Source organism: Rhineura floridana, chromosome 11 (genome assembly GCF_030035675.1).
Source record: "Rhineura floridana isolate rRhiFlo1 chromosome 11, rRhiFlo1.hap2, whole genome shotgun sequence".
In the NCBI taxonomy this organism is placed as follows: Eukaryota; Metazoa; Chordata; class Lepidosauria; order Squamata; family Rhineuridae; genus Rhineura; species Rhineura floridana.
The window spans coordinates 32,202,505-32,229,352 of NC_084490.1; the positions used below are offsets into that span (position 1 = coordinate 32,202,505).

General features: G+C 41.0%; 2 protein-coding genes and 1 pseudogene across 2 annotated transcripts; all 3 read right to left on the reverse strand.

The window, feature by feature from the left end:
- Window positions 1-1,979: 1,979 nt before the first annotated feature.
- LOC133366151 (tigger transposable element-derived protein 1-like) lies at window positions 1,980-3,330 on the reverse strand (annotated as a pseudogene).
- Window positions 3,331-8,082: 4,752 nt separating this feature from the next.
- Window positions 8,083-9,048, reverse strand: LOC133367783 (olfactory receptor 14A16-like). The gene has a single exon (XM_061591886.1). It carries the CDS (start codon window positions 9,046-9,048, stop codon window positions 8,083-8,085), a length of 966 nt encoding a protein of 321 aa, XP_061447870.1.
- An 11,285-nt stretch (window positions 9,049-20,333) lies between these two features.
- Window positions 20,334-21,817, reverse strand: LOC133367784 (olfactory receptor 14A16-like). The gene is made up of 2 exons (XM_061591887.1): window positions 21,812-21,817; window positions 20,334-21,317 (listed from the first exon to the last, which is right to left on the reverse strand). Exons 1-2 carry the CDS (start codon window positions 21,815-21,817, stop codon window positions 20,334-20,336), a joined length of 990 nt encoding a protein of 329 aa, XP_061447871.1.
- Window positions 21,818-26,848: the final 5,031 nt, after the last annotated feature.

The window sequence follows — 26,848 nt, forward strand, 5'->3', positions numbered from 1 at the left end:
AAGGGGGCACAGCTTGAGAAGGGGGATGGTGTCGGGAGGATGAGCTGGGCTCCTGGGGGGTTGTCAGAAGAGGATTCAAATGGCTGGCAGAGGGAGGAGGGAGGAACTTACCCTCTGTGGAGCGAAGCCGAAACAGAGGACATGCCAGAGATAGGGTCGCCTAGCAACGGGGAGCCTGAGAGCCTTGAAGTTTTAGAATCCCCCCCAGACATTCCCAGGCCCTCCCTTTTCCGCAGCTCAGAGCAAGAGGGAGGGCTGATCACAGCAGAAAGGCGGAGAGATGGTTTACCCTCAGCTCCTCCTTTATCACCCATAGGGGAATCGGACACTTCAGAAGAGGAGGAGGTGATGCCTCCCCCCTCACCACGCACACTCAGACGGTTGAAAAGACAGGAGAGAAGGGGGGGAAGGCGGGCAGAATCTGAGGGGGAGTTAAGGAGGAGCGAAAGGTTGTGTGCCCGTTTAGCCCCTTCTTAAAGAACAGGCGGGAAGCAGCCCCTTGCTCTGTCAACTTTCTCCCAATGTCGCAGGACCTGTATCCCTGTATTGCTTCATGAGAAAGCACAGTCTTTGTTGGACATTACTCTAATAAAACACGAATTAACTACAACCTCTGGTCTGGTTCCTGAGTCGCATCCTGGGCCTGACAGACATGCACCATCTGGTCAGAAGAACCACACACTAGCAGCATCTCAGTCTTGTCTGGATTGAGCCTCAGTTTATTAGCCCTCATCCAGTCCATTGTCACAGCTAGGCACCAGTTCAGCACATTAACAGCCTCACCTGAAGAAGATGAAAAGGAGAAATAGAGCTGCATGTCATCAGCATACTGATGGCAACTCACTCCAAAACTCCGGATGGCCGCTCCCAACGGTTTCATGTAGATGTTGAACAGCATGGGGGACAGAACTGACCCCTGCGGAACCCCATACTGGAGAGTCCAGGGTGCCGAGCAATGTTCCCCAAGCACCACCTTCTGGAGCCGACCCGCCAACTAGGAGAGAAACCACAGTCATGCAGTCCCTCCCACTTCCAACTCAGCCAGTCTTCCCAGAAGAATACCATGGTCGATGGTATCAAAAGCTGCTGAGAGATCAAGATGAATCAACAGTCACACTCCCCCTGTCTCTCTCCCGACAAAGGTCATCATACAGGGCTGTCAGAGAAATGCTAAAATGCTAAACTACTGCAGGTGCTAAAGCCTGAGAAGGAAACAATACAAGCTTCCATTTACAAATCTTCATTTCTAAAGGCATTTACAGGAATACCCCACATTAACATACGCAATGGGACCGGAGCGAGTATGTAAAGTGAAAATGTACTTAAAGTGAAGCACTAATTTTTTTCCACTTATCAATGCATGTACTACACTGCAATCGTCATATACAGGCATAACTGGTGTAAATAACGCATTTATAACTAAAATAAACATAAAATAAAATAAAATAAAATAAACCCTTTGAGAAAAAGGGTAAGCTTACCTTTAATGTCAGCTGGCAGATGTGAAATGGATGAACGAAAATTTACATGTATTGTAGGAAGGATGAAGGAGAGAGCATTTCTTCTATTTCATAAGTCGAGTCATCAAGGGCTAGATGCTTTCTTGCTGGCGATTTGGATGGACTTCTTGAAGTAGGAGTAGGGCTTGGGGCTGATGTCGATGCTAGAGATGGACTTTCAGTGGATGTTGATGGTCTGGGAGATTGACTGGGTGCTGCTGGCCTTCTACGAAAGTAGGTGTCTAAGGAGGTTTGAACTGTAGCTCTTTTCTTTTCCCTGTAGATTTCTTTGTAACAGGCATAAGCCCCAAAAATGTTAGCATTGACTTTGGAACTTCTTTCAAAGTCCCTATCATGCTTTTCAAAAAGAGTCATGGTGCTATCAAGATAACGGAAAGCTTCCAAGAGAATTTTTGAAGTTAGGCCTTCAGGCTGTTCCATGGTCTCATCCTCATCCAGCACATTTTCTTCTTCTCTCTCCTCTTCAAGTTCCAGAAGATCTTCATTGCTGAGGGGTTCAGTATGGGGCGCCAGAAGTTCAGCAACATCTTCTGGCTCCACTTCCAGCTCTAACTGCTTTGCCATCTCTACAATATTTTCAGTAACATTAGCTACAGGATCTTCAAAGCCTTCGAGATCATCAACTAACTGTGGGCATAATTTTTTCCAGGCCACTTTCATTGTTGTTTCCTTTATGTCATTCCAAGAATCTCTTATAGTATTGATGCAATCCAAGATGTCGTAGCTTTTTCAGAATTTCTTTAGGACTTCTTGCCCTGTCCCCTCTTTATTGTCTATTGCTGCAATACACTTACTGAATGTTCTCTTCAAGTAGTTCAACTTGAAGTTGGCTATGTATGACACATTGATCCATGGGCTGCAGGAGTGAGATGGTATTTGGTGGTAGGAATTCCACTCGGATGTTAGGGTTCATCTCATCTAACGTTCGAGGGTGGCCAGGAGCATTGTCTACAAGGAGCAAAATGTTAAAAGGGATATTGTTGTCCTTGCAATAGGCTTTCACCTCTGGTACAAAGCAGGTGTCAAACCAATCTGCGAAAACGGCTGCAGTCACCCATGCTTTTCTATTAGACTTCCAATGCACTGGAAGTCTAGTTTTAATGCAGTTCTTCAAAGCTCTAGGGTTTTGCCAATGATAAATTAGCATAGGCTTTAGCTTTAAGGTACCAGAGGCATTGCCACTGAACAGAAGGATTATTCTATCTTTAGCTGCCTTGTAGCCTGGCATTGTTTTCTCCTCTCTTGCGATGAAGGTTCTTGCAGGCATCTTTTTCAGAACAGCCCAGTCTCATCCACATTAAACATTTGATCCTTGGAGTAGCCTCCCTCTTCAATAATTTTAGCAAGTTCACGTGGATATCTTTCTGCAGCCTCAGTATCTGCAGCAGCTGCCTCTCCTTGCACTTTGATGTTATGTAGGTTAGACCTCTTCTTGAACCTATCAAACCATCCATGGCTTGCAACAAATTTGGCATCATTCGCTGCCTCACCTTTCTCAGCTTTCAGGTCATTGAATAGGCTTAAGGCCTTATTTTGAATGATTGCCTGGCTTACAGGTGCAGTCTGATTTTCTATCCAAACTATCAAGAGTCTCCACGTCTGCAATAATGCTATCCCTTTTTCTAATTGTTATTGTGTTAACTGGTGTAGCACTCTCAACTTCTGCAATAATTTTTTCTTTACTCTTCATGACCATGTTAACTGTAGTTCGAATGAAGCCTAGCCTTCAGCCTATATCAGCTTGAGAAACACCTTCATCAGACAGTTTAATCATTTTAAGCTTCATATCTAAGGTAATAGATTTACGACTTTTCTTTGTATCTGCCATTATGTACAGTACTGTAATACTGTACTACTGTACTGAACTGCACTGCACTGTACTGTATGAAATTGTGAAGCCAAACAAGGGAAAACAATACCAATACCAAGAGGCAGCCCCACACACACACACACACTATTGGGTGTCACAAGCCAGCAGTGGCAAAAGGCAGAACTAATGATGGGCAGAAACAGAGAGACAAGTATTCTGGATTAATTAATTCAGAATAAAGACTACCCTGCTTCAATTTTTACTAGGGTAAAATTTCCAATCCTATGCAAGTCTACTTAGAAGTAGGTCCCACAGATGATACAGTATTTTAAAATTACAATACTGTACTGTTGACTAATGCAGCAATTCTTTTGGAAAGAAGTGAACACAATTGTGTTTTTTTTCTCAATGGGGGAGAGGGAAGTCATAAAACTAGAATCTATTTTATTTTATTTTTTTGTATCGATCAGTTAAAGCAGGAAAGGAAGATGGGATAATGGGACAATGGGGGGACAATTGAGAGGTATAAAATGGGACAATTGAGAGGTAAAAAATTAAATCAGGGTGATCTAAAGAGCATGAGGTGCCCCCACACACATACACACACACACTGCCGCCACCAACCTAGGCCGGGGCAGGCAGTGCTCCGATCGCTGTTAAGTACAGTAGTAAAGTACTGTTAAGAACTTAAATGTACTGTAAAGATCTTAAATGAGAACCTTTAGGTCAGGAGTCACTCAAATTGCTCTGATTGCTATGGGGAGATGACGCAACGGGGAGACGACACTTCGGAATGCATGAGGCAAGTAGAACGCAAGTTTGGGCGTTCCGTCAGTGTCCATAAGTGTGAAGTGTGCATACGTTAAGTGGAGTATGGTGGAGTATGGAGCATGTCCATACTCGCGAGGGTCCGTAAAATGAAGGTACTTAAAGCGGGGTATTCCTGTATACATATGCATTACAATGACTATATTATTTCCCATGGCCTACAAGAGGTCATACAAGGCGACCAAGGCTGTTTCCATGCCAAAACCAGGCCTGAAACCCGACTGAAATGGATCCAGATAATTGGTCTCATCCAAGAGTGTCTGGAGCTGGCCTGTCACGACTCATTCAAGGACCTTGCCCAGGAATGGAACATTTGCCACCAGCCTAGAGTTATTAAGATTTTCTGGGTCCAGGGAGGGTCTCTTCAGGAGTGGTCTCACTACTGCCTCTTTCAGGCAGCCAGGGACCACCCCCTCTTTCAGAGAAGCATTAATCACTTCCTTGGCCCAGCAAGCTGTTCCATCCCTACTAGCTTTGATTGGTTAAGAAAGGCAAGGATCCAGCACAGAAGTGATTGTGCGAACCTGTCCAAGCACCTTGGCAACATCCTCAAGCTGTACCAACTGAAACTCATCCAAGAAATCAGGACAAGGCTGTGCTCTGGATACCTCGCTTGATTCACCTGCTATAATGCTGGAGTCTAAGTCCTGGCGGATGCTAAAGATTTTATCCTGGAACTGCCTTGCAAATTATTACAGCGGGCCTCAGATGGTTCTGCCATGTTCCTGGGGCCAGAGTATAATAGCCTCCAGACAATTCTGAAGAGCTCCTCTGGGTGGCAGATTGATGATTTGATAGTGGCAGCAAAATATTGGTTTTTTGCTGCCCTCACTGCCCCTAAATACAGCTTACCATAGGCACTTTCCAGTGTATAATTGCTTCCCCCAGGAGTTTGTCTCTATATGCACTCAAGCCGTTTCCTATGTTGTTTCATCGCTTTCAGCTCTGGGACATACCATGGAGCCGTACGAGCTCTACACAAGAGAGGGCGCTCAGGAGCAATCATGACAACAGCCTGGGTCATTTCTGTATTCCACAGTTCAACCAGGGTTTCAATAGGAGCGCCAGCACTATCAGCCAGAAAACTTCCCAGAGCCCTTTGGAAACCATCCAGATCCATTAGTCTCTGGGGACGGACCAACTTAATAGGTCCCCCACCCACCCAGCCACCCTGTTGTAGGAAGAAAGCCCCTGAAGGCTACAATTCTAAACACACTTACTAAGGGACTAAGCCCCATAGAAGTCAACAGTACTTCTCAGTGGATAGTGTGAGGATTGTGCTATTGGTAAGGCTTAACTAGGGATGCTCTGCAATGATATCCTTATCTAAGCAGCATTGGCACCCCCCTGACTGGAATGCCCTGCCTGCATTTTAAAGTGTCTGCTCCAAATTTCTTTACAGACTTGACCCTTCACTGCAGAGAGAGGTTTGAGAAATGTGTAAGAGTTAAAAAGATTCTCTATGGTTTCCTGCCTATTCCTGCTATAAACTCACTTTGACAGTCAACCCATTCCCAGTGAGTAATAATTGACAGAGAGAAACTACACATGGTCTAGTCTAGAACTCGGAAAAGTTACTTTCTTGAACTACAGCTCCCATCAGCCCAATCCAGTGGCCATGCTGGCTGGGGCTGATGGGAGTTGTAGTGTTAAAAAATAACTTCCCCAAGCTCTGGTTTAGTCTACCTTCACTTTGGGAACAACAGCAGTTGAAGCCACAGTTCCCAGTATGTGAATTCTCTTTTACTACTGTTGGGCAAGAAACAAACCATGATGCAAATAACAAGATGCATCATCAGTGGGATTAAGGGGGTTGAGCTGACCACATGGAACCTCTGTTCTTTCTATGGATGTAAGGGAGTAATGTCAGAGGTAAATGAAATGCAAACAGAAAAAGAAAAAGACAGTGAAGATTTCCTAAATACAATACCATACCATCCACAACAAGATACCTATGAGTAAAACAGAAAACTCAGCATCCCTCAACCAGTCAGGGTTCCTAATCGAAACGAAATAAATCCTGGCAGCCAGTCAGTCAAGGTCACAGAAATCCCCATGCAGCACAACCTGACCCCGGGGCTACAGTTAGTGCAGAATGCTACGACACTTACTATCATGAGTGAGATCCTATCAGCAAATAATACCTGTTCTCTGAAATCTGCATTGGTTGCTGATTTCTTACCATGCCAAGTTCCATGTTATGGGTTTCACATAGTATTTGTTTTGCTGTTGTAAGAAATTTATGTTGAAATTTATGTTGAAATTTATGTTGAAAGTCCCCATATTTCCCTGAGAACTATTTCCATGATCAAAGAGTGCAAGGCAAGAAATAAAAGAGGAAACATAAAAATGAAGAAATTGCAGAACACTGAATTCATCCCATGCATCATAGCACTTTGAGGAATAAAATACATTAATGTTCTCCCCCCCCCAGTATAAAATATAAGTTGTTCCTGGGAGGCAACATCTGCCTCCCAGAAAGAAGATCAGCACAGTGGGAAAGTCAGCCTCATCCCATCCATCATCCATCAACCAGTGGATTCATGATTGCTGTATTGTGTTGGTATTCAACCTGTTGTAGTCTACTTTGAGAATCGCTCAACTGAACAGGAGGTTTTTTTTTTTAAAATAGATACATATATGATTGATAGCCAGGCCATATGCTCTGAGAAAGAAAATTGTGAATGGTGTAACTGAGCTGAAGGAATACAAGAAGACCAATTTTTGATATAGGTGGAATTTTGAATCTACATACCTGTGGATGTTGTAAATGACCCTGAAGAGTGCCTCAAACACAACAACTTTGACAAAGCATTTTTTTATATCTTTGTTTCTCATGCTGTAGATTATTGGACTGAACATGGGTGGAAAAATAGCATGAAATGGAAATGGAGTGCCTTTAAGTCGATCTTGACTGATGGCAACCCTATGAATAGGGTTTTAATGGTAAGTGGTATTCAGAGAGGGGTTGCCATTGCCTCCCTCTGAGGCTAGTCCTCGCCAGCTGGCTAACCAACAGGCCTGGAGTGGTTGCTGGTTTACCAAAATATATTTGCATAGATACAGTATACTGAAGATAAATTTGACAGTTAATAAATGTCAGTTCTTTTAAAAACACTCTCAAATGAACAAATCATTTTATTCTTAGAAGTTTCCCCTCCCCCAATTTGTAGTGTCTGCATAGGCCTAATCAGTTATCTCAAAAATGTTAAAAATAAAAAAAATGTATTTCTCAAAATATATAGAAATGTTATGGGTGTGAGCCATCTCAGGTTAGGCCTTATTCAACACAATACGAGATAATTTCTGTTTTGGGGAAATTAGCAAAAACACATATAAGTACAAAACAAATACATATTTTATGAGAAACATATAAAATGGGTATTTTAAGTGGACATGTGCGCAGTTTAGTAAATGCACACTTGTGGTGAAATGAATACAATTTAATTGTATTTCGTTTGGGGCATTTAAGAAAAACTACCAAAAATGATATAGAACATATCATTGATTTTTGCTCCATGAATATCTGGATATGACTGGAATACAATACATTACCATTCTGATGGACTCTTCTAATACAAGCCTTTTTTTAAACCAGACAATAACTGCTATTATCATTATGGGAGAAGATGTCACCATCCATGTTGAATGTCTCCATATTTCCCTGGGAACTATTTTCATGATCAAGGAGTACAAGAGAAGAAATAATATAGGAAACATAAAAAGAAATTACAGAACACTGAATTCACCCCATGCATCATATAACTTGAGGAATAAAGTATGCATGTTCTTTCTTTCTTTCTTTCTTTCTTTCTTTCTTTCTTTCTTTCTTTCTTTCTTTCTTTCTTTCTTTCTTTCTTTCTTTCTTTCTTTCTTTTTTCTTTCTTTCTTTCTTTCTTTCTTTCTCAGCATAATATATGTTATCTACATACCTATGGATGTTGTAAATGACCCTGAAGAGTGCCTCAAACACAACAACTTTGACAAAGCATTTTTTACTTCTTTGTTTCTCATGCTGTAGATTATTGGATTGAACATGGGTGGAACAATAGTATACATCACAGTTAATACAAAGTCCAGATAAGATGGAGTGTTAGAGGGAGGCCTGAGGTAAGCAAAAGATGCAGTGAAGCAAAGTATGGAGAAGACAATGAGGTGGGGTAGGCAAGTGGAGAAGGCTTTTTTCCTTCCCTGAGTGGAAGTGATTTTCAGAACAGCAGTGAAGATGTGGACACAAGTGACAACAACATACACAAAGCAGCTAAACCCAAGGATAACACTCATCACAACAATGCCAGTTTCTATTAAGTATAAGTGAGAGCAGGCAAGTGTAAGTAACTGTGGGATCTCACAGAAGAAATGACTAACAGCATTTGAGCAAAAAGGGGTTGCAAAAGTTCCACTAGTGTGCAGCACTACATAAACAAATCCAGCAATCCACACAGCAGCAACCATCTTGGTGCAGGCTATTCTGTTCATCACCATTTCATATTGCAACGGATTGCAAATGGCAACATACCGATCATATGCCATGACCGTGAGGAGAAAGAAATAAGAGCCTGCAAAGAAGAGATATCCAAAAACCTGGACCACACATCCAGTATAAGAAATGTGCCTAGCATTCATGAGGGAATTGACCATGGATTTGGGAACAGTTACTGAAACAGTGCCTATGTCCTGGATGGCCAGGTTCATCAGAAAGAAGTACATGGGAGTATGAAGGTGATGATCAAACGCTACTGCAGAGATGATGAGAAGATTCTCTGATAGAATTGCCAGGTACAATCCCAGGAACAGAAGGAAGTGCAGCATGTGCAGTTCCCGGATTGCTGAGAATTCAAGGAGCAGAAACTCAGAGACGTAGGATTTGTTGTCTAAATTTTCATTCATTACTGAAATGCTTCCCATCTATGGAGAAAACAGAACAATGAATGCTAAATCAAATTATGTTCTGATAACCAATATTTAAATATGGGGTTTGCTGCCTACTTCCAGTTCACTTATATTCCATTGTTTGTTCCCAATGCACCCTTTTTTAGTTCTAGCTTGCTTTTTAATTGCCGTTTTGATCCACTAACTTTTTTTATTTGCAGAATAAAAAATAAAGTAAATTTCATGTAAATGCTTACAGAAAATTACAGTGTTGCACATGATTTTTCTCCCGTTTACATGTCAGTTAGGCAGATGTTTGCTTTTGAGTCTATCTCTTGCCTTGAGTTAAGCAGATGTGCTGATTAATGCTTGGGTAGGGAATGGGATTATTATTTTTTCTTCTCCTGTCTGCTTGCTCACTGATATTTGTGTCATCCTCAATTTATTCCACTGGAGAATTCTCAGTACCCTCCACAAACTGCAGTATTTTCCACAATTATTTTTAGGGGAGACGCATTAAACTTCTGTAATTATGCACACACCGATACACCTTTTTATTAGACTCACTGTATTTCACATTTCTTCCCATTATTGTATAACAATGTCAGTGTTGAAGAACCATCCTGCCACCTTCTTCTGTTTGAAACACAAAAGGTTGTCTTCACCATCACGTGACATAAGCCCCTAAAAAGGCTTTGAAATGAATAAAAATAAATTTGACAAAGATTTCTAGGATGGATAATGAAAGAAATATAATTTTCTAAGTTATGCTCTCTGTAGAAACAGAAGTAACACAGGAAAGAAGCAAAGTAACAAGAACACCAACCAACATACAAAAAATGTAATTCACCATCTTTGGAGATGCAGTCCTGATTACCGGTGGTGCCACTACTCACCATATACTGAGAGGCATATGTCACCACATTCTCCCAGGCTACACAGGATGTGGATTGGGGTGTGAAAGACCAACGAAACTTGTGTTTGCATTTTTACAAATGTGTAGAGCAGTACAATTTCTCAGAGAGGTCAGGTCTCCTGTTCCCATGGTGCATTCACTATAACTGCCCAATTTCCCTGCTTTTTAAAATTTGATAGAAATATCTGTGGGCTATAGGTACATTCTTAAAACGCAAGATTTGTTGCCTATTAGTGAACTCTTGTGGCTGTATAATATATATATATATGAACGTAATTGTGATTAACCAAACAGAGGTTTTTATTATATTAACAAAACGTTTCCGCTTCTGCCTTCATCAGCTGCCAACATACAAATGCTGTTACCAAGGTGGCAGTTATAGAGCTTTGAGGATGGAATGCTCAGAGGGGCTTCATTTGCAGAAGCTAAGTAGTGGTGGTACTGTCCTCCAGGTTCAGGCCATGTGGTGCCAATGTGTCCAAAGAGTAAATCTAAAAGTTCTCCCTTTTGGTCAATGCTGCTGGATCTGCTGGCATCTTTATCGCTGTAATGGAAAGTCCAATAGGCTGTGACCCGTGATGTTACAATGCTTTGCAACTGGTTGCTCCACTTTTTTGTCAAAATTGCCGACTTGTGGTTCCTGAAGTGCGTGCGTAGGTACCTTTTCTATTGTACTGATATTGGACTGTTATATCTGTTTTTAATATAGTTTTTAACTGAAACTTAAGCATTTGTTGTAAATCACTTTAGAATTTTTTTTACATGTAAGTGATTAACAAATTGATTAACCTGAACACAATTTAACATTTTTTTTTCTGGAGCCGTCACTGGTTAAGTATCTATTAAAACTGAACCCATTTGTAAAGAGAGTGCTAAAGTGTTAATGGTTCTCCATTCACTGTATTTTTATGTGTTGTCTCTACTCAGTTCTACTTAGAGAAAGCCCATGGAAATTAATGGCCATGACATATCTACTGGGAGTAGAACTTGGAGCTGCATATAATTCCTTGATTTGTCACGAGCTATTGAAGATAGGATGTCCCTTATATCTTTTTTTGTTGAGGGGGAGGTAATTCTGGCCTTAAAAGGTGATGGTGTAAAACTGCTGAACAATCTTTTTATTGATTTATCAAAATGTCTGTAACACTTGATTGTAATAAAACTTCAAAGCAGTTTACTGTAATATAAAACTTTGAAATGATCAATAAAAGACAGAATAGCCTTATCTAAACAGAATTGTTTTAAGCAAGCACTGGGAAGAGTACATGAAGGCTCCTGCCTGATGTCAACAGGCAGAGGGTTTGTGCAGTCTTGCTAAGCTGTTCTATACACTAGGTGAAGATTATATACTGTAGATTCCAGGAGAGAGAATATAACAAGCAGGATGTCCTATCCTGCACAGATGTAATGTAGTTTTGTTGTCTGCATTCAGCCCTCAGAAAATTACACAGGTGATCAATAAAGTTATAATGCTGAAAATAACTTACATTTTTTCTTCATTGAAAGTAAATTTCCAGATGTGATTTCTTCTTTACACTTCAGCCTCTTTAGAGTGTTCTGCATTCTTCAAGTCACCAATAACAAGTTTGCGCATCCATGCAGTTGAAGATGTCTATATACCCTTGCAGTATGAAGCTTTTACCATGGGGTGGAGCATATAAGATTTTTCATTTGTAGTGGCTTGGTCTCAGGAGTCCAACACAACACAACTTAATAATTGTGTTCCTTGAGACTTGGACCCAAGAGTCTGAGACAAATCAGCAATCAAGTCATGCAGACAAAATAACTTTCTGGACTGTACTTCTGCTAATAGCAGTTGCCAGCTAGTAGCTCAGTGCTGTTAGGTACATGAGAATGATAAAGCAAACATGAAGAGAATTGTCTTCTGAACTACTGTTAAAAATTGATTTTTAAAATACTTGTTTTCGATTTTAAATTTAAATGTTTTACTGATTTTATCCTTGTTTATCAACAATATCCTCTTTTTATTCCTAGGCCCCTTTCCTGATTTGCTAGGGGACATCTCTGGGATTCAAAACCTAATCCTATTTGTCCAGTGTGGCCCATCATATCTAGGGAGGAGGATGGAAATGGACCACTTCAGGGTCCATTTCTACTCATCTCTATTACTTAGGGGCTTAAAATGTCTCCCTATTGGTCCACAGTTGGGTGATATATCCATAAAGAGATCACATACCTCTATGGACCCAATCTGGAGAGGGGGCTGGAAGTGGAATCATTTGGCTTACATTTCCTGCACTCCATTTTGATTTAGGGCTTATCCAAATGGAGCGGGATAATCCACGGTTTCCATATTCGGTTTGTCATCTGATAGTCCTCACTTTGCCTTTTAGTTCGCTCTTTCCCAATTAAAAAAATGCTTTTTTGCACCCGCACACACAGCGGTAAGACCCCTATATTCTTTTCGCTTTTTCCAAGCTCCACTTCTAAAACCTCCCCCTATCAACCAATTGTCAGCAAACAAATTACGTATGCTCCTCTCCCCCTTTGCAACGAAGCACAATATGGCTGTAAAGGAGTTCTCGCCTCGGAAGGAAAGGCTGCTGGTTGGTTTCATGCCTGCCTTCCCATGGAGAATGAAATTGACAAAGCTTACGGGAGCAGGCTTGAAACCGACCAGAAGCCCTTTTCTTAATAATAATAATAATAATAATTATTATTATTATTATTATTATTTATTTCTGAGTCGCCTATCTGGCCGAATTAACGGCCACTCTAGGCGACGTACATTAATACACTAAAATACAATATAAAATAGATAAGACCATCAATCATCTAACCCACTCTTCCAGTTAATAACACGTTAACAACTAACCCATCCCAGAAATCCCATAGGCCTGCCTGAATAGCCAGGTCTTCAAGGCTCGGCGGAAACTAATTAAGGAGGGGGCATGATGAAGATCAAACGGGAGGAAATTCCAGAGGGTGGGGGCCACAATTGAAAATGCCCTCTCTCTGGTCCGCACCAACCTTGCTGTTTTAGTTGGTGGAACCGAGAGGAGGTCCTGTGTGGCTGATCTCGTCAGGCGGCATGATTGGTGATGCTGGAGGCGCTCCTTCAGATAAACCTGTCTTGTTTGCATTTGCGATATTACACTTAAATGAATGTATGCTTTTCTACCTTTATTGATATTTAAGGAGATACACACACTGGCAATGCACTTATTTCTCCAAAAAAGCAAGAAATGTGTCCCCCCCTCCTTCTCCCTTTCCTTCCCATGAAGAATGAAATTGACAAAGCTTTCCAGAGCAGACTTGAAACTGACCAGAAGCCCTTTTCTTGTTTGCATTTGTGATATTACACTTAAACAAATGTATGCTTTTCTGATTTGAAGCAAAAACCCCAGCAAGTAGAATGAAATTGACAAGGCTTTCGGAGGCAGGGTGAAACTGACCACCCCCCTTTCTCGCTTGCTGTGCATTGCAGACCTCACCCAGAGTGGCCACCCAGTTTGCAGGCTGGCAAAAAATAGAATGCATCTGCACAGTAGTTGCAGCCCCCCCTAACACCCCACCATTGCGATGATTGGTTCAATTTTCCCAGGCTTATTCTCGCACATGCACAAAAGTGCAGATACGTGATTGGCTGGAATGAGGAGAAGGGGCAAGGGGAAATGCCCAAGAACTGCCCATCAGCTGTAAAGTCCACGGTATTGCATCCTAACTCCTGAAGGCACAGCAGATGATTCCCGAATTTAAACAGCAAATCACATTTTTGCTGGTATTCCAAGGAGCGGATTTAATCCGCGAAAATGCGTAACAGCGTGAGACGTCATTTGGGCGACCAAAAAATAATGAACACACATAGCGGGCATGTCACACATTTTGCAGTCGTCTGGATGAGCCCTTAGAGAAATGAAACTTCATGAGTTCACTGAAGACCACATGCTCATAGAGGGGAAACATGCCTTCCCTGTTGACGACCCTTCATTTAGTGGTGGAATATCTGGGGTGGGGAAGCCAGTGATATCATCAAACAGAAGGAGGTTGTGCTAAATTAACAGGAGCTGTGCTTTCTGTACTACTGACATGATACCAAAGGGATTCTTGAGGAAAGAGGAAAGCAAGCATCACTGGCCTATGGATTGGTTGCCATGTTTTACTTCCTGGGAGGCAGGGGGTTTAGAACAGAGCTTGGAAAAGTTACTTTTTTGAACTACAACTCCCATCAGCCCAAGCCAGCATGGCCACTGGGTTGGGCTGATGGCAGTTGTAGTTCAAAAAAGTAACTTGTCCAAGCTCTGGTTTAGACACTCAATGACCGTTGGTGCTCTGGCTGGTGGCAGAGGCCATAATATATACCTCCATTTGTTTCCACAGTGCTCAATATGCCAATACAAAGCTCATTTTCCTCTATGATGAAAAGCACATTCTGCAGTCTTGTGTGCTTTATTTTATGTCTAGCCACAGAAGAAGATAAATAAGTTCAGTCAAGGATTAAAATGGTTAGGCTGAATGTTGGCTTCTGCAGCAACAGCCCAAGGACCAAAGAACACCGAGAAGCTGTGCCCTGTCTTCTAAGAAGACAGCCCCATAATGCTGCAGAAACCGAACTTTTACTCTCCAATCTCTTCACCTGCCAGACTCCACACCACAAGAGGTGATCAGCTGCAGCTTGATTGCCTCTAATCACCTTAAAAAGGACAGCTAGACCTCTCTGCAGGTCCTCCAAGAACAAGTCACAACCCATAATGGAAAGATGAATTCTATCATCACTTAACAAATGGGATGCATTGTAAGCAAATCCAGACTAGTACACTGCACAAAATCATTTTCACTGAGGATAATTACTAAAACATGAGGACAGGGTCCAGTAGAATAGACCCTGTATACTGTAGGAAGAAATCTCCCCCCCCCCACACACACACAGGACATTCCCCTCTGAGTTTCCCACTGCAGCATGACCCAGGCTGAAAGCTGCAACTGTGTCCTGACTTGAGACAAGCCAGCCCTCTGGTGGGCCCAGAAAAGAATGGAGAGTCTACACAGGACAATGTGTAAAGGAACCGGAAGGTGAACCAAACCTGAAAAAAGATGAAAAGGACAATTAACAGGAGGCAAATGCCAACTAGTACCTAACATAGACCTTGAATGCAGCAGACTGCCATCTGCCTATGGCCTGGGTCACATCTGGGGGGAGGCCTGTGACGCCCTTCCCAGGCTCTCCCTGTCAGGTTCCTACCTGCGCGTGGCTACTGCCTGTCACTAGGCACCACCAGGGACTCCACCAGTCCGGACTGTCCTTTTTTATTGTTTCTCTCCCCGCTCTAGCACAGATCTCAACAGATCCCCCTGCTAGGCAACCACCAGTCACGTCCTAATACTAGTATTCCCAGAGACTCTGAATACTGGTATTGTTATTCTCTTCACCGCTGCCACCATTTGTTACAGTTCCCCTTCAGCCTTGGTCATTACCTTACCCTCCCTTCTGGTCTGTGAAACCCCAGCCAAGGATCAGGCCTTTGGTAAACCAAATTAAGTATTTATTAAAGATAACAAAGCTAACAAGATTAACAAGATTTCTTCTTAAGGCACATAAGCATATGGTTTTACTCAATACTAATCCGAACTCCACCCCCCTCCTTCTCCACTCTCTCCTGGCAAACAACTCTCTAAACCCCACCAAACAACCCACTCTTTCTCTTCTCCCCCCAGATTCCACTCTCACTCTTCCTTTTATACGTTCAGCCATTTTAAACACTCAGCCAATCATCTAGCATTCTACTGCCCATTCACTCCCCCTCCTCTTTCACTCCACTTACCATGTATCTTCTAAACAACCAACACTTACCATATATACATTAATATAGGAACATCACAAGGCCCACGAGAACTGTGGCAGTAGCCACCTCATTTGGAATGAGTGAAGACCAAATGCCCTAGGCACTTGCCCACTAGCTAACAAGGGTTTCCGTAACATGGACCAACACTGATACTGTGTCAGGGCGGACCTGTCCTGGTGAATGAACAAACAGCCTTGGCCACTGGCACTGGAAGAACAATAAGCCAGCATAGCTGCCACAGAGCATAAGTTCAACAGAGGGCATGAGCCCAACACTATCAGCCTTGTTCGCCGCCCTGGGCTCCTGCAGGGAGGAAGGGCAGGATATAAATCAAATAATAAATAAACAAACAAAGCAATCAATCAGTCAATCCCACCCTTGCTTCTTTGGTCTGTCTTAGACCTATTCAGAGTAAGCTGTATGGAGGAATCAGAAATAACACAATCCCCAGAACACAAGGACCTGCCAAACACATCATTCTTGGAAGATGCCTGGAGCTCCCTAGGACCTAGGACCACATAAAAGGCAGTAAGAGCTTCTGGTGCAAACAGGTCGGCCTCATAGAGGGAAGAGCAAAATTGGCCGAACCTGGGCAGCAGCTGTAGGCTTATGTCTGGGGTAATAGGCTTATGCTTATCAGGAATTGCAGGGCTGGAGCATGCCCAACCTTCCAACATCTTCCTGATCCTGAAGTCTGAGGTAAACTCCCTCATTTCTTCTGCCTTAGAAACAAAAGTCAGAGCAGATAAATTACCCGCAATGGTGCCCACTGCCCTGCCAGAAGTCTTAAGGGACACCATGAACTGCATTAAGTGATCCGCTGAGATGGGACATTCCTGAGGCAAGCCCTGCAAAACCCTGAACTGCTGAAATCCCTTACAGCTGTAATGGTAAGTCCATCCAGTCCTGGCTGCTAATGCTGGCTTGATGGCTGCATGGCCCTGTAACTCCCAAGGCTCCACAGGTAAGCTGGCATTGGTGTAGGGTCGGGAGATGTGTGAGGAGCTAACTCCCAGAAATGCTCCATCTGGAAGCGAGAGAGGGCATCAGCTGTGCAGTTTAGAAGGCCCAGAACATGCCGAGCTACAAACAAGTTATTAAAATGCAAACACTGGAAAACAAATGCCTGTACCAGATGCATCACCTGAATGGATTTAGAGGTCTGGGCATTAACAACACACACTGTGTCCTGATTGTCAGACCAGAACTGGACAATCTGGTTCTGAAAAGCCTAGGGCCATAAGTGCACAGCTACAAGAATGCTAAATCAGTAGTGACCCCAGCATCTTGCCATGCCTGTGACCACTAGTCTGCTCTAAAGACGACCCTGAAGCCCAGAACCCCTGTAGCCTCAGACATCACCTGCAGCTCAGTCTCAAGCAGCAACTTCCAAAAAGAGGGGTCTTATATTCCTTGAGGAAGGCAAGCCACATGCATAAGTCCTCCCTTATGCCAGCAGATACCCTAATAAAATGAGCCCGTGAATGAACAGCCCTCATTGCATCACGAAGATGCCTGAGGAATGCCCTGCCGGGTGATATCACTTTAGACGCAAATACTAGATGCCCCACCAACTCTTGTAGTTGTAGCAAAATCAGGTTTTGAACTACCATCGGCTTGCCCAACTGTATGCCAGCAAATTGTCAGCAGGCAGCTGAGAGGATTGGGAAACTATGTCAAGCTGGATGTCCAAGAACATAAGGGAAGTAGTTGGACTCTTGGATTTTTCCTGTTCCAAAGGAACTCCCAGTTCCTCTGAGAGGTTTGAGAAAGTATTGATTAAGTGGGAACACTGGGAGGTACCAACTGCCCCAACAAACAAGAAATTGTCCAAGTAATGGGCAGTGATGAAAGAACCAGACCTGACCCTCAACTCCGATTCAGGGAAGATGTTGAGAGCTTCAAAGGCTGAGCAAGAGACAGAACAGCCCATGGGCATTGCCCTGTTAACATAGTATTTGCCCTGAAGCCTGAAGCCCAGAAGGTCAACATCTGGCGGGTGAACAAGGAGCAGGCATCTGGCCAACAATGCTCCACCCTGACCCACTGCACTACCCTGACCATCTTATCAAATGAGGTGTAACACACAGGCACATTTCCTGTGAGATACCGTTGTTTACAGACCTCGCCCCTTTTGGGAAGGACAAGTTATGTATTAGGCGGAATTCCCCAGACTGCTTCTTGGGGACAATGCCCAAAGGAAAAACATGAAGCCCAAGTATAGGGGGGCAGGAATATGGACCAGAAACATAAATTTGTCTAAATTGTCACTGGTACAGATGTATTTCAGCAGTAGAGTGGGTGAAACCCAGCAGTTTGACAAAGTGTTTTAATCCCTTTGTTTCTCCTGCCATAGGTTTGCTTCCCCAAACAATATTTGTGTTGCACTGACATTGTCCTGTAAATATTTTTATTATTTATTTTTTAATTTATATATTATTAATCATTGCTAAGGTTTTTAACATCTATCTATCTATCTCAGAGCTTGGAAAAGTTCCTTTTTGAAACTACAGCTCCCATCATCCCCAGCCAGCATGGCCACTGGATTGGGCTGATGGGAGTTGTAGTTCAAAAAAGTAACTTTTCCAAGCTCTGATCTATCTATCTATCTATCTATCTATCTATCTATCTATCTATCTATCTATCTATCTATCTATCTATCTATCTATCTATCTATCTATCTATCTATCTATCTATCTATCTATCTATCTATCTATCTATCTATCTATCTATCTATCTATCACATTTATATCCCACCTTTCCTCCAAGGAGCTCATGGTGACATACAAACATACAAATAAGTGACCCATTGGATAGTAGAGAAGCGGAATAGAAATATTTTAAATAAATAAATGACACAAATAAACATGGTTCTCACTCCAATTTTAAATTTGAAGCAGGCATTATGGATTATTTTATTATTATATCTTGTAAAATGCTGTACACTGCCTTAAAGGGACAATTTCACTCTAAAAGATTGTGGCTCAGTTCCCATGTAACACTGAGCCAAATCATGGCAAGAACAAACCTTAGTTTCAGCTCATGGTTTATCTGGAGTGAGACAAACCAAGAGCCCAGGTTTGGATGCAATGCTGAGCCGAACCCCAGCTTACCCCAGGGTGGTGCAGCAGCAGGATGCAGGGAAGCACAGAGACTGTGATCCTCACTTTGGGAACTTTTACATTTGCTTAAATGTTCTAAGCAATGGTTTGGTTTTTTTTTTTTTAATTAATTAGTATTTTTATAGTACAGGCAAGTATACACTAATAATGAAAAGTCAATCAAACCAAGGTATATAGAGATCTCAAACATAATCTATTTTATTCAATATATCCATTCTTGCTATTCTTTCGTAAGGAGCTATGAATTGTAGATGGTATTAGTGTTTATCTTAAAATCATCTATTTGATTTTTGTTGTATTGTATTTTAAAACTTTCATTCTAAACCACTTTTCTGGGAGGTGGGGCGATGAACAAATTGAATAAACTAAACCTAACCTAACCTAACCATTCATTCTGGTGTCGTCTTGGATCAACAATTTATTATTTTTTTATTCAATTTCCATCTGCTGTATCTCTTTTTGTTATCTCCAATAATATTTCTACTCAGAGTAGACCCATTGAATCAATGGTGATGACTCACTTTGGTGCACTGATTTTAATAAGTCTGTTTTGAATAGAAATCAGTTGGATGCAATACTTTGATTTGCCATGCTGAAAACCATGACATGCAAGGTGTACCAATAGGCTTGTGTACTCCAGCCCCCATGGGAACGTGTGTGTAGGGGGGAGGGGACCACTACCATCATATTGCAAAGGGAGGCACATTCAAAGAACCAACAGGGCTGGAGCGGTTGCTGGTTTACCAAAATAAACACTCAGATATATTCAAGGTAAGTTTGACAGTTAATAATTGTCAAACATTTTCCCCACTTTTTATTTATTTTTAAAAGCCTTCTCAAATGAACACGTTTAACTCTTAGATATCTCCCCTCCCCCAGTTTGCTGTGATTTCATAGGCCTAATCAGTTAGCTCAAAAATGTTAAAATTAGAAGATGTATTTCTCAAAATATACAGAAATTTTATGGGTGTGAACCATCCTAGGTTAGGCCATATTCAACAGAATTCTATGAGATAATTTTTATTTTTCAGAAAATTCACAAGAACACATATACATACAAAAATGCATATTTTCTGAGAAATCACGTACAAAATGTGTATTTTAGGAGGACATGTATGCACTTTAGAAAATGCACACTTGTGTGGAAGTGCATTCAGTTTAAATGTGTTTCTTTTTGTTCATTACATTATCATTGTAATGGATTATTTTTTTTAATCTGACAAAAATTGCAATTATCATTGTGGTAAAATATATCACCACCTATTTTGAAAGTCCCCATATTTCCCTTTGAACTATTCCCATGATCAAGGAGTGCAAAGGAAGAAATAATATAGGAAACAGAAAAAGGAAGAAATTGCAGAACACTGCATTCACCCCATGCATCTTGGTACTTGAGGAACTCAATAAAATATATGTTTTCTTGCTTGCTTGCTTGCTTGCTCACTATAATATGTAAGTTATCTATATATTTGTGGATGTTGTAAATGACCCTGAAGAGTGCCCCAAACCCAATAACTTAGACAAAGCATTTTTTACTTCTTTGTTTCTCATGCTGTAGATTATTGGATTGAACATGGGTGGAAAAATAGCATACATCACAGTTAATACCAAGTCCAGATGAGATGGAGTGTTAGAGGGAGGCCTGAGGTAAGCAAAACATCCAGTGAAACAAAATACAAAGAAGACTATGAAGTGGGGTAGACAAGTTGAGAAGACCTTTTTCCTTCCCTGAATGGAAGAGATTTTCAGAACAGCACTGAAGATGTGGACATAAGTGACACCAATGTACACAAAGCAGCTCAACGTAAGTATAAAACTCATCACAATAGCTCCAATTTCTATTAAGTATAAGTTAGAGCAGGCAAGTGGAAGTAACTGTGGGATCTCACAGAAGAACTGATTGATAACATTGGAGCAGAAAGGGGATGCAAAAGTTCCACCAGTGTGCAGCACTGCATAAAGAAATCCAGCAATCCACACAGCACCAACCCTTTTGGTGCAGGCTGCTCTGTTCATCACCATTTCATATTGCAATGGATTGCAAATGGCAATATACCGATCGTATGCCATGACTGTGAGGAGAAAGAAATCAGAGACTGCAAAGAACATGTATCCAAACACTTGGACCACACATCCAACATAAGAAATGTGCCTAGTATTCATGAGGGAATTGACCAAGGATTTGGGAACAATTACTGAAGTAGTACCTATGTCCTGGATGGCCAGGTTCATCAGAAAGAAGTACATGGGACTGTGAAGGTGGTGGTCAAAGGCTACTGCAAAGATGATGAGAAGATTCCCTGATACAGTTATCAGGTACAGTCCCAGGAAGAGAAAGAAGTGCAGAATCTGCAGTTCCCGGATTGCTGAGAATTCAAGGAGCAGAAACACAGAGATGTAGGATTTGTTATATAAATGTTCATTCATTACTGAAATGGTTTCCTCCTATGAAAGAAAAGAGAACAATGAATGCTTAACGAAATTATGTTCTTGTAACCAATATTTAAGGATGGGGTTCACTGCCTAGTTCTGGTCCGCTTGCGTTCCGATAGTCCATTGTTCATTCCCAATCCTCCCTTTTCTTATTCCCTCTTGATCTGGAACTTGCTGATTCAATCCACTATTCTTTATTTGCAGAAAAATAATGACATAATTTGTAACAAAAATGCTTACAGAAAATTTCAGTGTTCCATGTGGATGTTTTCCCCTAATTATATATTAATTAGGCAAATAATCCCCTTTGAGTCTGTCTCTTGCTTTGGGCTAACAGATGTGCTGCTTAACGATTTGGTAGGGCATGACATTAGTTTTTTTTTCCCCCTTCTCCTGCCTGATTGCTGCATTGATATTTGCATCATTTATTTATTCCCCTGGTAAATTCTCAGTAAATTCACAGTTTTCCTCCTACTTATTATTATGGGGGAGTGTTATGCCCATACAGTCATAGCTGCTTTTTATTAGACTCACTCTATTTCACATTTCCTTCCATTATTTCGTAACAATGTCAAAACTGAAGGACAATTCAACATTTCACAGTCAAGCAGTAACACATACACACATAGTGTCACACACACATACACTCACAGGCACCTTAAGTCTGGGCCACTGCCCTTCCTTGACCTTATTCAGACAATGAGTCAAGCTGAAGCTGCTGCTTTTAGTCTTTTTAAAATTAAAGTTTAAATTGTGTGATTATAAAAAATGTTGCTGCAAAATGAGAGTCAACCAACTGACAGCAGCTTGCCCCACAATCTCATGAAGCCCAATTTGGGGAATGGAAAATGCTCATCCAGGTGCTGCTCTTCCAGCAAGGTGCTGCTGTGTGGTTTAAGAAGAGGTATGGGAGTGGGTCTGGGAGTCTGGGTCCAGGTCTGGGAGTGTGGCAAATGTGCACCCAAGTTGTCAATTGCAATTCAACTGAACCTATGTTGATGATGACTTTAAATCTGCAAGGAAGTCATTGAAGTGCAAACCACTTCATTCACTGAGTGCCGTACATGCTTGTATTTTAAAAGTAAGCTTTGATGGGGTGTGGGGGCTAGACAATGCTACACACATTGTTCTAGTTGAAGTTTAATGCAAGCATCACCACCACACCAACAGAAGAATGGTGGCTGAGCTGTATTGCTTGCTTTGCTTTGCAGCCAGAAGTAAAATGCAGAAAAGGCATTACCAGCAGATTCTTAATTATGTTAGTATTTACAAACTTCGTGATTGCTCACTGCTGCTCACTGATTGCTTTGGTCTGTTGCTTTACATTAATGATATTCAATTATAATCATCATATTCAATAATATTCAGATCGATCACATAAAGTACTCCTCAACAGAGGCTAATTAGTGGTTATGAAGGGACACATAACCCTCCTCTGCTGTGTGAACTTTTAACCACCATGCTTGATCGAGTGACAGGAGGCGGGAGGAAGGAGGGAGTGGGGAGGGAGGAACAGAAGCAGCATGAAAACACAGAATTAAAGCCAAAGCATGGGATGGGGAATATAATCTCATCCATCAGAATTAAACAATCACTCACATGGTCAGTTTGTTGGGGAAGTGAGGGAGAAAGGCTTGGAGGAAAATATTCCCTCTGCTCAATGAAGTTGCATTGTTGACTAAGGCTGCAGTCCAGTATATGTCTACTCAGAAGTAAACTCCATTGGGTTCAATGGCACTTACTCCTAGGTGAGTGTGCATTGGATTGCATAATAATCTAGGCAGCAGGAATTTGTAGGCAGGTATCACTGATGGAACAAACACCACACTGCCTGCCCCCCCTTATTTCCCCATGGAACTGACATAATTCTTGTAGTTTGCTGAGGAGAGGGATAAAGGGTTGGCTGTGCTTCCAATTACTTAATTCATAAATTAAGCCACCCACATATTGCAATGAAATCCATTGTTTTTGGAAAAATAAATATTCTGTATTTTGCAATGATTGCAATGTATTGACTAATGTAATAATAACTCATACACATACAATGGAAATGAAATAAATTATGCATTTAAATACAGAAATATTAATGCAAAACATTAACATCTCATTGACACAAATGATACAAATAATATAAAAATCAATTTTATCTGTTCAAATGGAAGGTTTTTGCATCACACACAAAAAATGAGTTCTATAGTCTCATTTTCAATATATCTTGTACCTAATAAAAGGCTTTTCAGGCAGCATTTGTAGGATTTATGAGAGAGGCAAATACCTGGCAGAAAAGAAATAGATTAGACATTAGTTTGAAAGGCGATTACTGTAACAATAAACAAAAGAAAATAAAACGGATAGAGGGTGTTTAATGGATTTTAGCAATCGTTAACACCTCATACACACAGCAGCAATTCAGAGGAAAGCTGATTACAAAGATAATTACGTAATTTTCAGTCGCAACTTATTTTTTTAAAAAACTGGCATCACTGACAGTCACAAATGCACACCAAGAGACAGAGCGAGTCTAAAGGAAAATTGGGAATGAGGATTGAGTCAGAATTCAGTATTAATTCCAATTTTTTAAATATTCTGCACCATCTCTACCAATATTTAATACATTTTAATAGGTTTTCAATGGAAGGGAGAGAAGAGATTAAGGAAGGAAGTGAACAAACAGAAAATAAAGAAATTATAAATCTGCCTCTTATAAAGGATTAGAGCACTCATCTCCATATATATGTAATACATGCTTCTCTGAAAAAGCTGTAGCACTGTTTCAATATTGGGAGAGTGGGGTGTAGTCATCCAGGTTCTTAAGGAGTCTTAGACCCCTTACTTTTTTGGGAGCAGGGTCCCTATATCTCCAGCATCTTATGAACCAATCATCACAAAAAAGTGTGTTAGCCATTGAGAACAGTTTTCTAACATGTTTCCTTGTCCTCTCCTGCTGAATGGGGCCAATCATTGTGAAAGGAGGTCAATCAGCTACTGATAGCTTCTCCCCTTTCATACTTATGGCTCCTAGGGATGTCTGTTATTGAGGAAGAAGGCATTAACAAGGATGTCATTCTCAATGCAGCAACAACAGAAAGCGGGAAACAAGATGTGGCTGTGACTTTCATGAAGAGACCCTGAAGTTGTGAGTTACCACTCCACTAGTGTAATGTAAAGATGTATCACTGAACACTAAAGTCAGGATCATTCAGACCATGGTATTTCCGATCTCTATGTATGGATGTGAAAGTTGGAAAGTGAAAAAAGCTGATAAGAGAAAAATCAACACATTTGAAATGTGGTGTTGGAGAAGAGAGCTTTGTGTATACCATGGACTGCAAAAAAGACCAATAATTGGGTGTTAGAACAAATCAAACCAGAACTATCTCTAGAAGCTAAAATGATGAAACTGAGGATATCGTACTGTGGACACATAATGAGAAGACATGATTCATTAGAAAAGATAATAATGCTTGGAAAAAACAGAAGGAAATAGAAAAAGAGGAAGGCCAAACAAGAGATGGATTGATTCCATAAAGGAAGCCACAGACCTGAATTTACAAGATCTGAACAGGGTGGTTCATGACAGATGCTCTTGGAGGTCACTGAGTCATAGGGTCGCCATAAGTCGTAATCGACTTGGAGGCACATAACAACAACAATGTGTAATAGTAGATGCATACAAACTTTGCCAGGGCTAGAGGACAAATTTAATCTATTATTCAGCATTAAAACTGAAGTAATTAGCTCTTAAGGGGAAAGGTTCTCAGCCTATATGCTACATGACCAAGTTAAATATTATTTTATTAATTTTCAAGATGCTTAAAAACATTGTTTCAGGATACCATAAGGATGACCTGATTCCTTATATCCTGGTGTGATCCCTACAGTCTTCAGGAGAGCTCCCCATGGCTCAGAAGCAAAACGTGTATCCACCAAAGGCCATGATTTCAGACTACAGGCTCAATTCTGTTGAGCTCCCTTCCAGCTGAGGTCAGAGAGGCTCTGTTAAACTTGTAAATCACTTTAGGATTTTTTTTATAGGGAAATGATTAACAAATTGATTAAACTAAATACAAGCTCACTTTTTTCCCCTGGAGCCTTCACTGATTAAGTATCTCTTAAAACTGAATCCATTTAAGATCAGAGATCTTTATTTCATTTTCAACAGTCATGGCTTCTCCCTGGGAAGTGTAGTTAGCGAGGGGTGCTGAGAGTTGCTAGGAGATGCCCTGTTCCCCTCACAGAATCAGTCAGAGCGGCTGACTGTTAAACCACTTTGGCCACTGGAGCTCTGTTAGGGGAATAAGAGTCTCCTCTCAGCACCCTCACAAACTAAGCTTCTTTGGGGGAAGCCAGGACTGTCTAAAGTGAAATCAAAGTCTGGTGTCAGTGTGGCCCCCTGATTAGGCAAGCCCAGCAGCTATGAGTCTGGCTTTTAGAACACTGACAGTTGGTTCTTACTCATCATGCCCGGGCTTGTCATTGACTTTAATGCTAAATTCTTAAATTAATTAAAAATCTGCCAGGCATTTTTTTTTTAACTTTAAACTGCAGAAGATGAAGGCCAGAGTATGGGCCAAGGCCAGTAATAGGATTAGAGGTACTCTGTAAACATGGCTGATTTTTATTTAATTTCAACAGATTATGAGAACTCTCAGAAAAAAAAGTCCAACAGTGGTCTACTTTTCTCTCTCTCTCTTTACACTTTGAACTCTCAATTCTATCTGACTATTTTTTGTATCACAATGAAGACGGTTCTTAAGCAAGCATTTCTGGGTTCAGGAATATTTGTAAGGTTTTGTTTTGAAATGAGCTTATCGGAAGCATCAGAATGGAATGTGGGGTATTTTCAATTTAACATTGCAGAATGCGAAAAATCCATACTGGCTATAGTATACAGCCACTCTCATGGCTGTATAATGGGATTCCCCCTATTTATGTTGGAGGCGAGAGATGTAATTCTGCCCTTAAATGGTTTTGCTACTGCTGAAAAATTTATTTACTTATTTATCAATCAAAATGTCTATAACACTTGGTTGTAATAAAACCTCAAAGCCATTTACAATAAAATAAAATATTAAAATCATCATTAAAATACAGAAACACAGCTATTTAAACATATTCAAAAACTAATTAAAATGAGCAATATGTGGAAAACAATTCTAAATACATGTAGTTTGTATGTGTTTGGATAGACCTATCTAACAAAATTGTTTTAAGCAATCACTGGAAAGAGTACAGCGAAGGCACCTGTCTGATGTCAATACGCAGAGAGTTTGTTCAGTCTTTTTAAGATATTCTCTACGCTAGTTGTAGATTAATTAGCTTCCAGGAGAGACCATATAACAAGCAGGATTTCCTAGCCTGCAAAGATGTACTATAGTATTGTTGTCTGCATTCAACCCTCAGAAAAGTACCTAGGTGATCACTAAAGTTATAATGCTGAAAATAACTTACCATTTTTCTTCATGGAAAGTATATTTCCAGATATCATTTCTTCTTTATGTTTCAGTCACTTCTGAGTGTTCTACAGTCTTCAAGTCACCAAT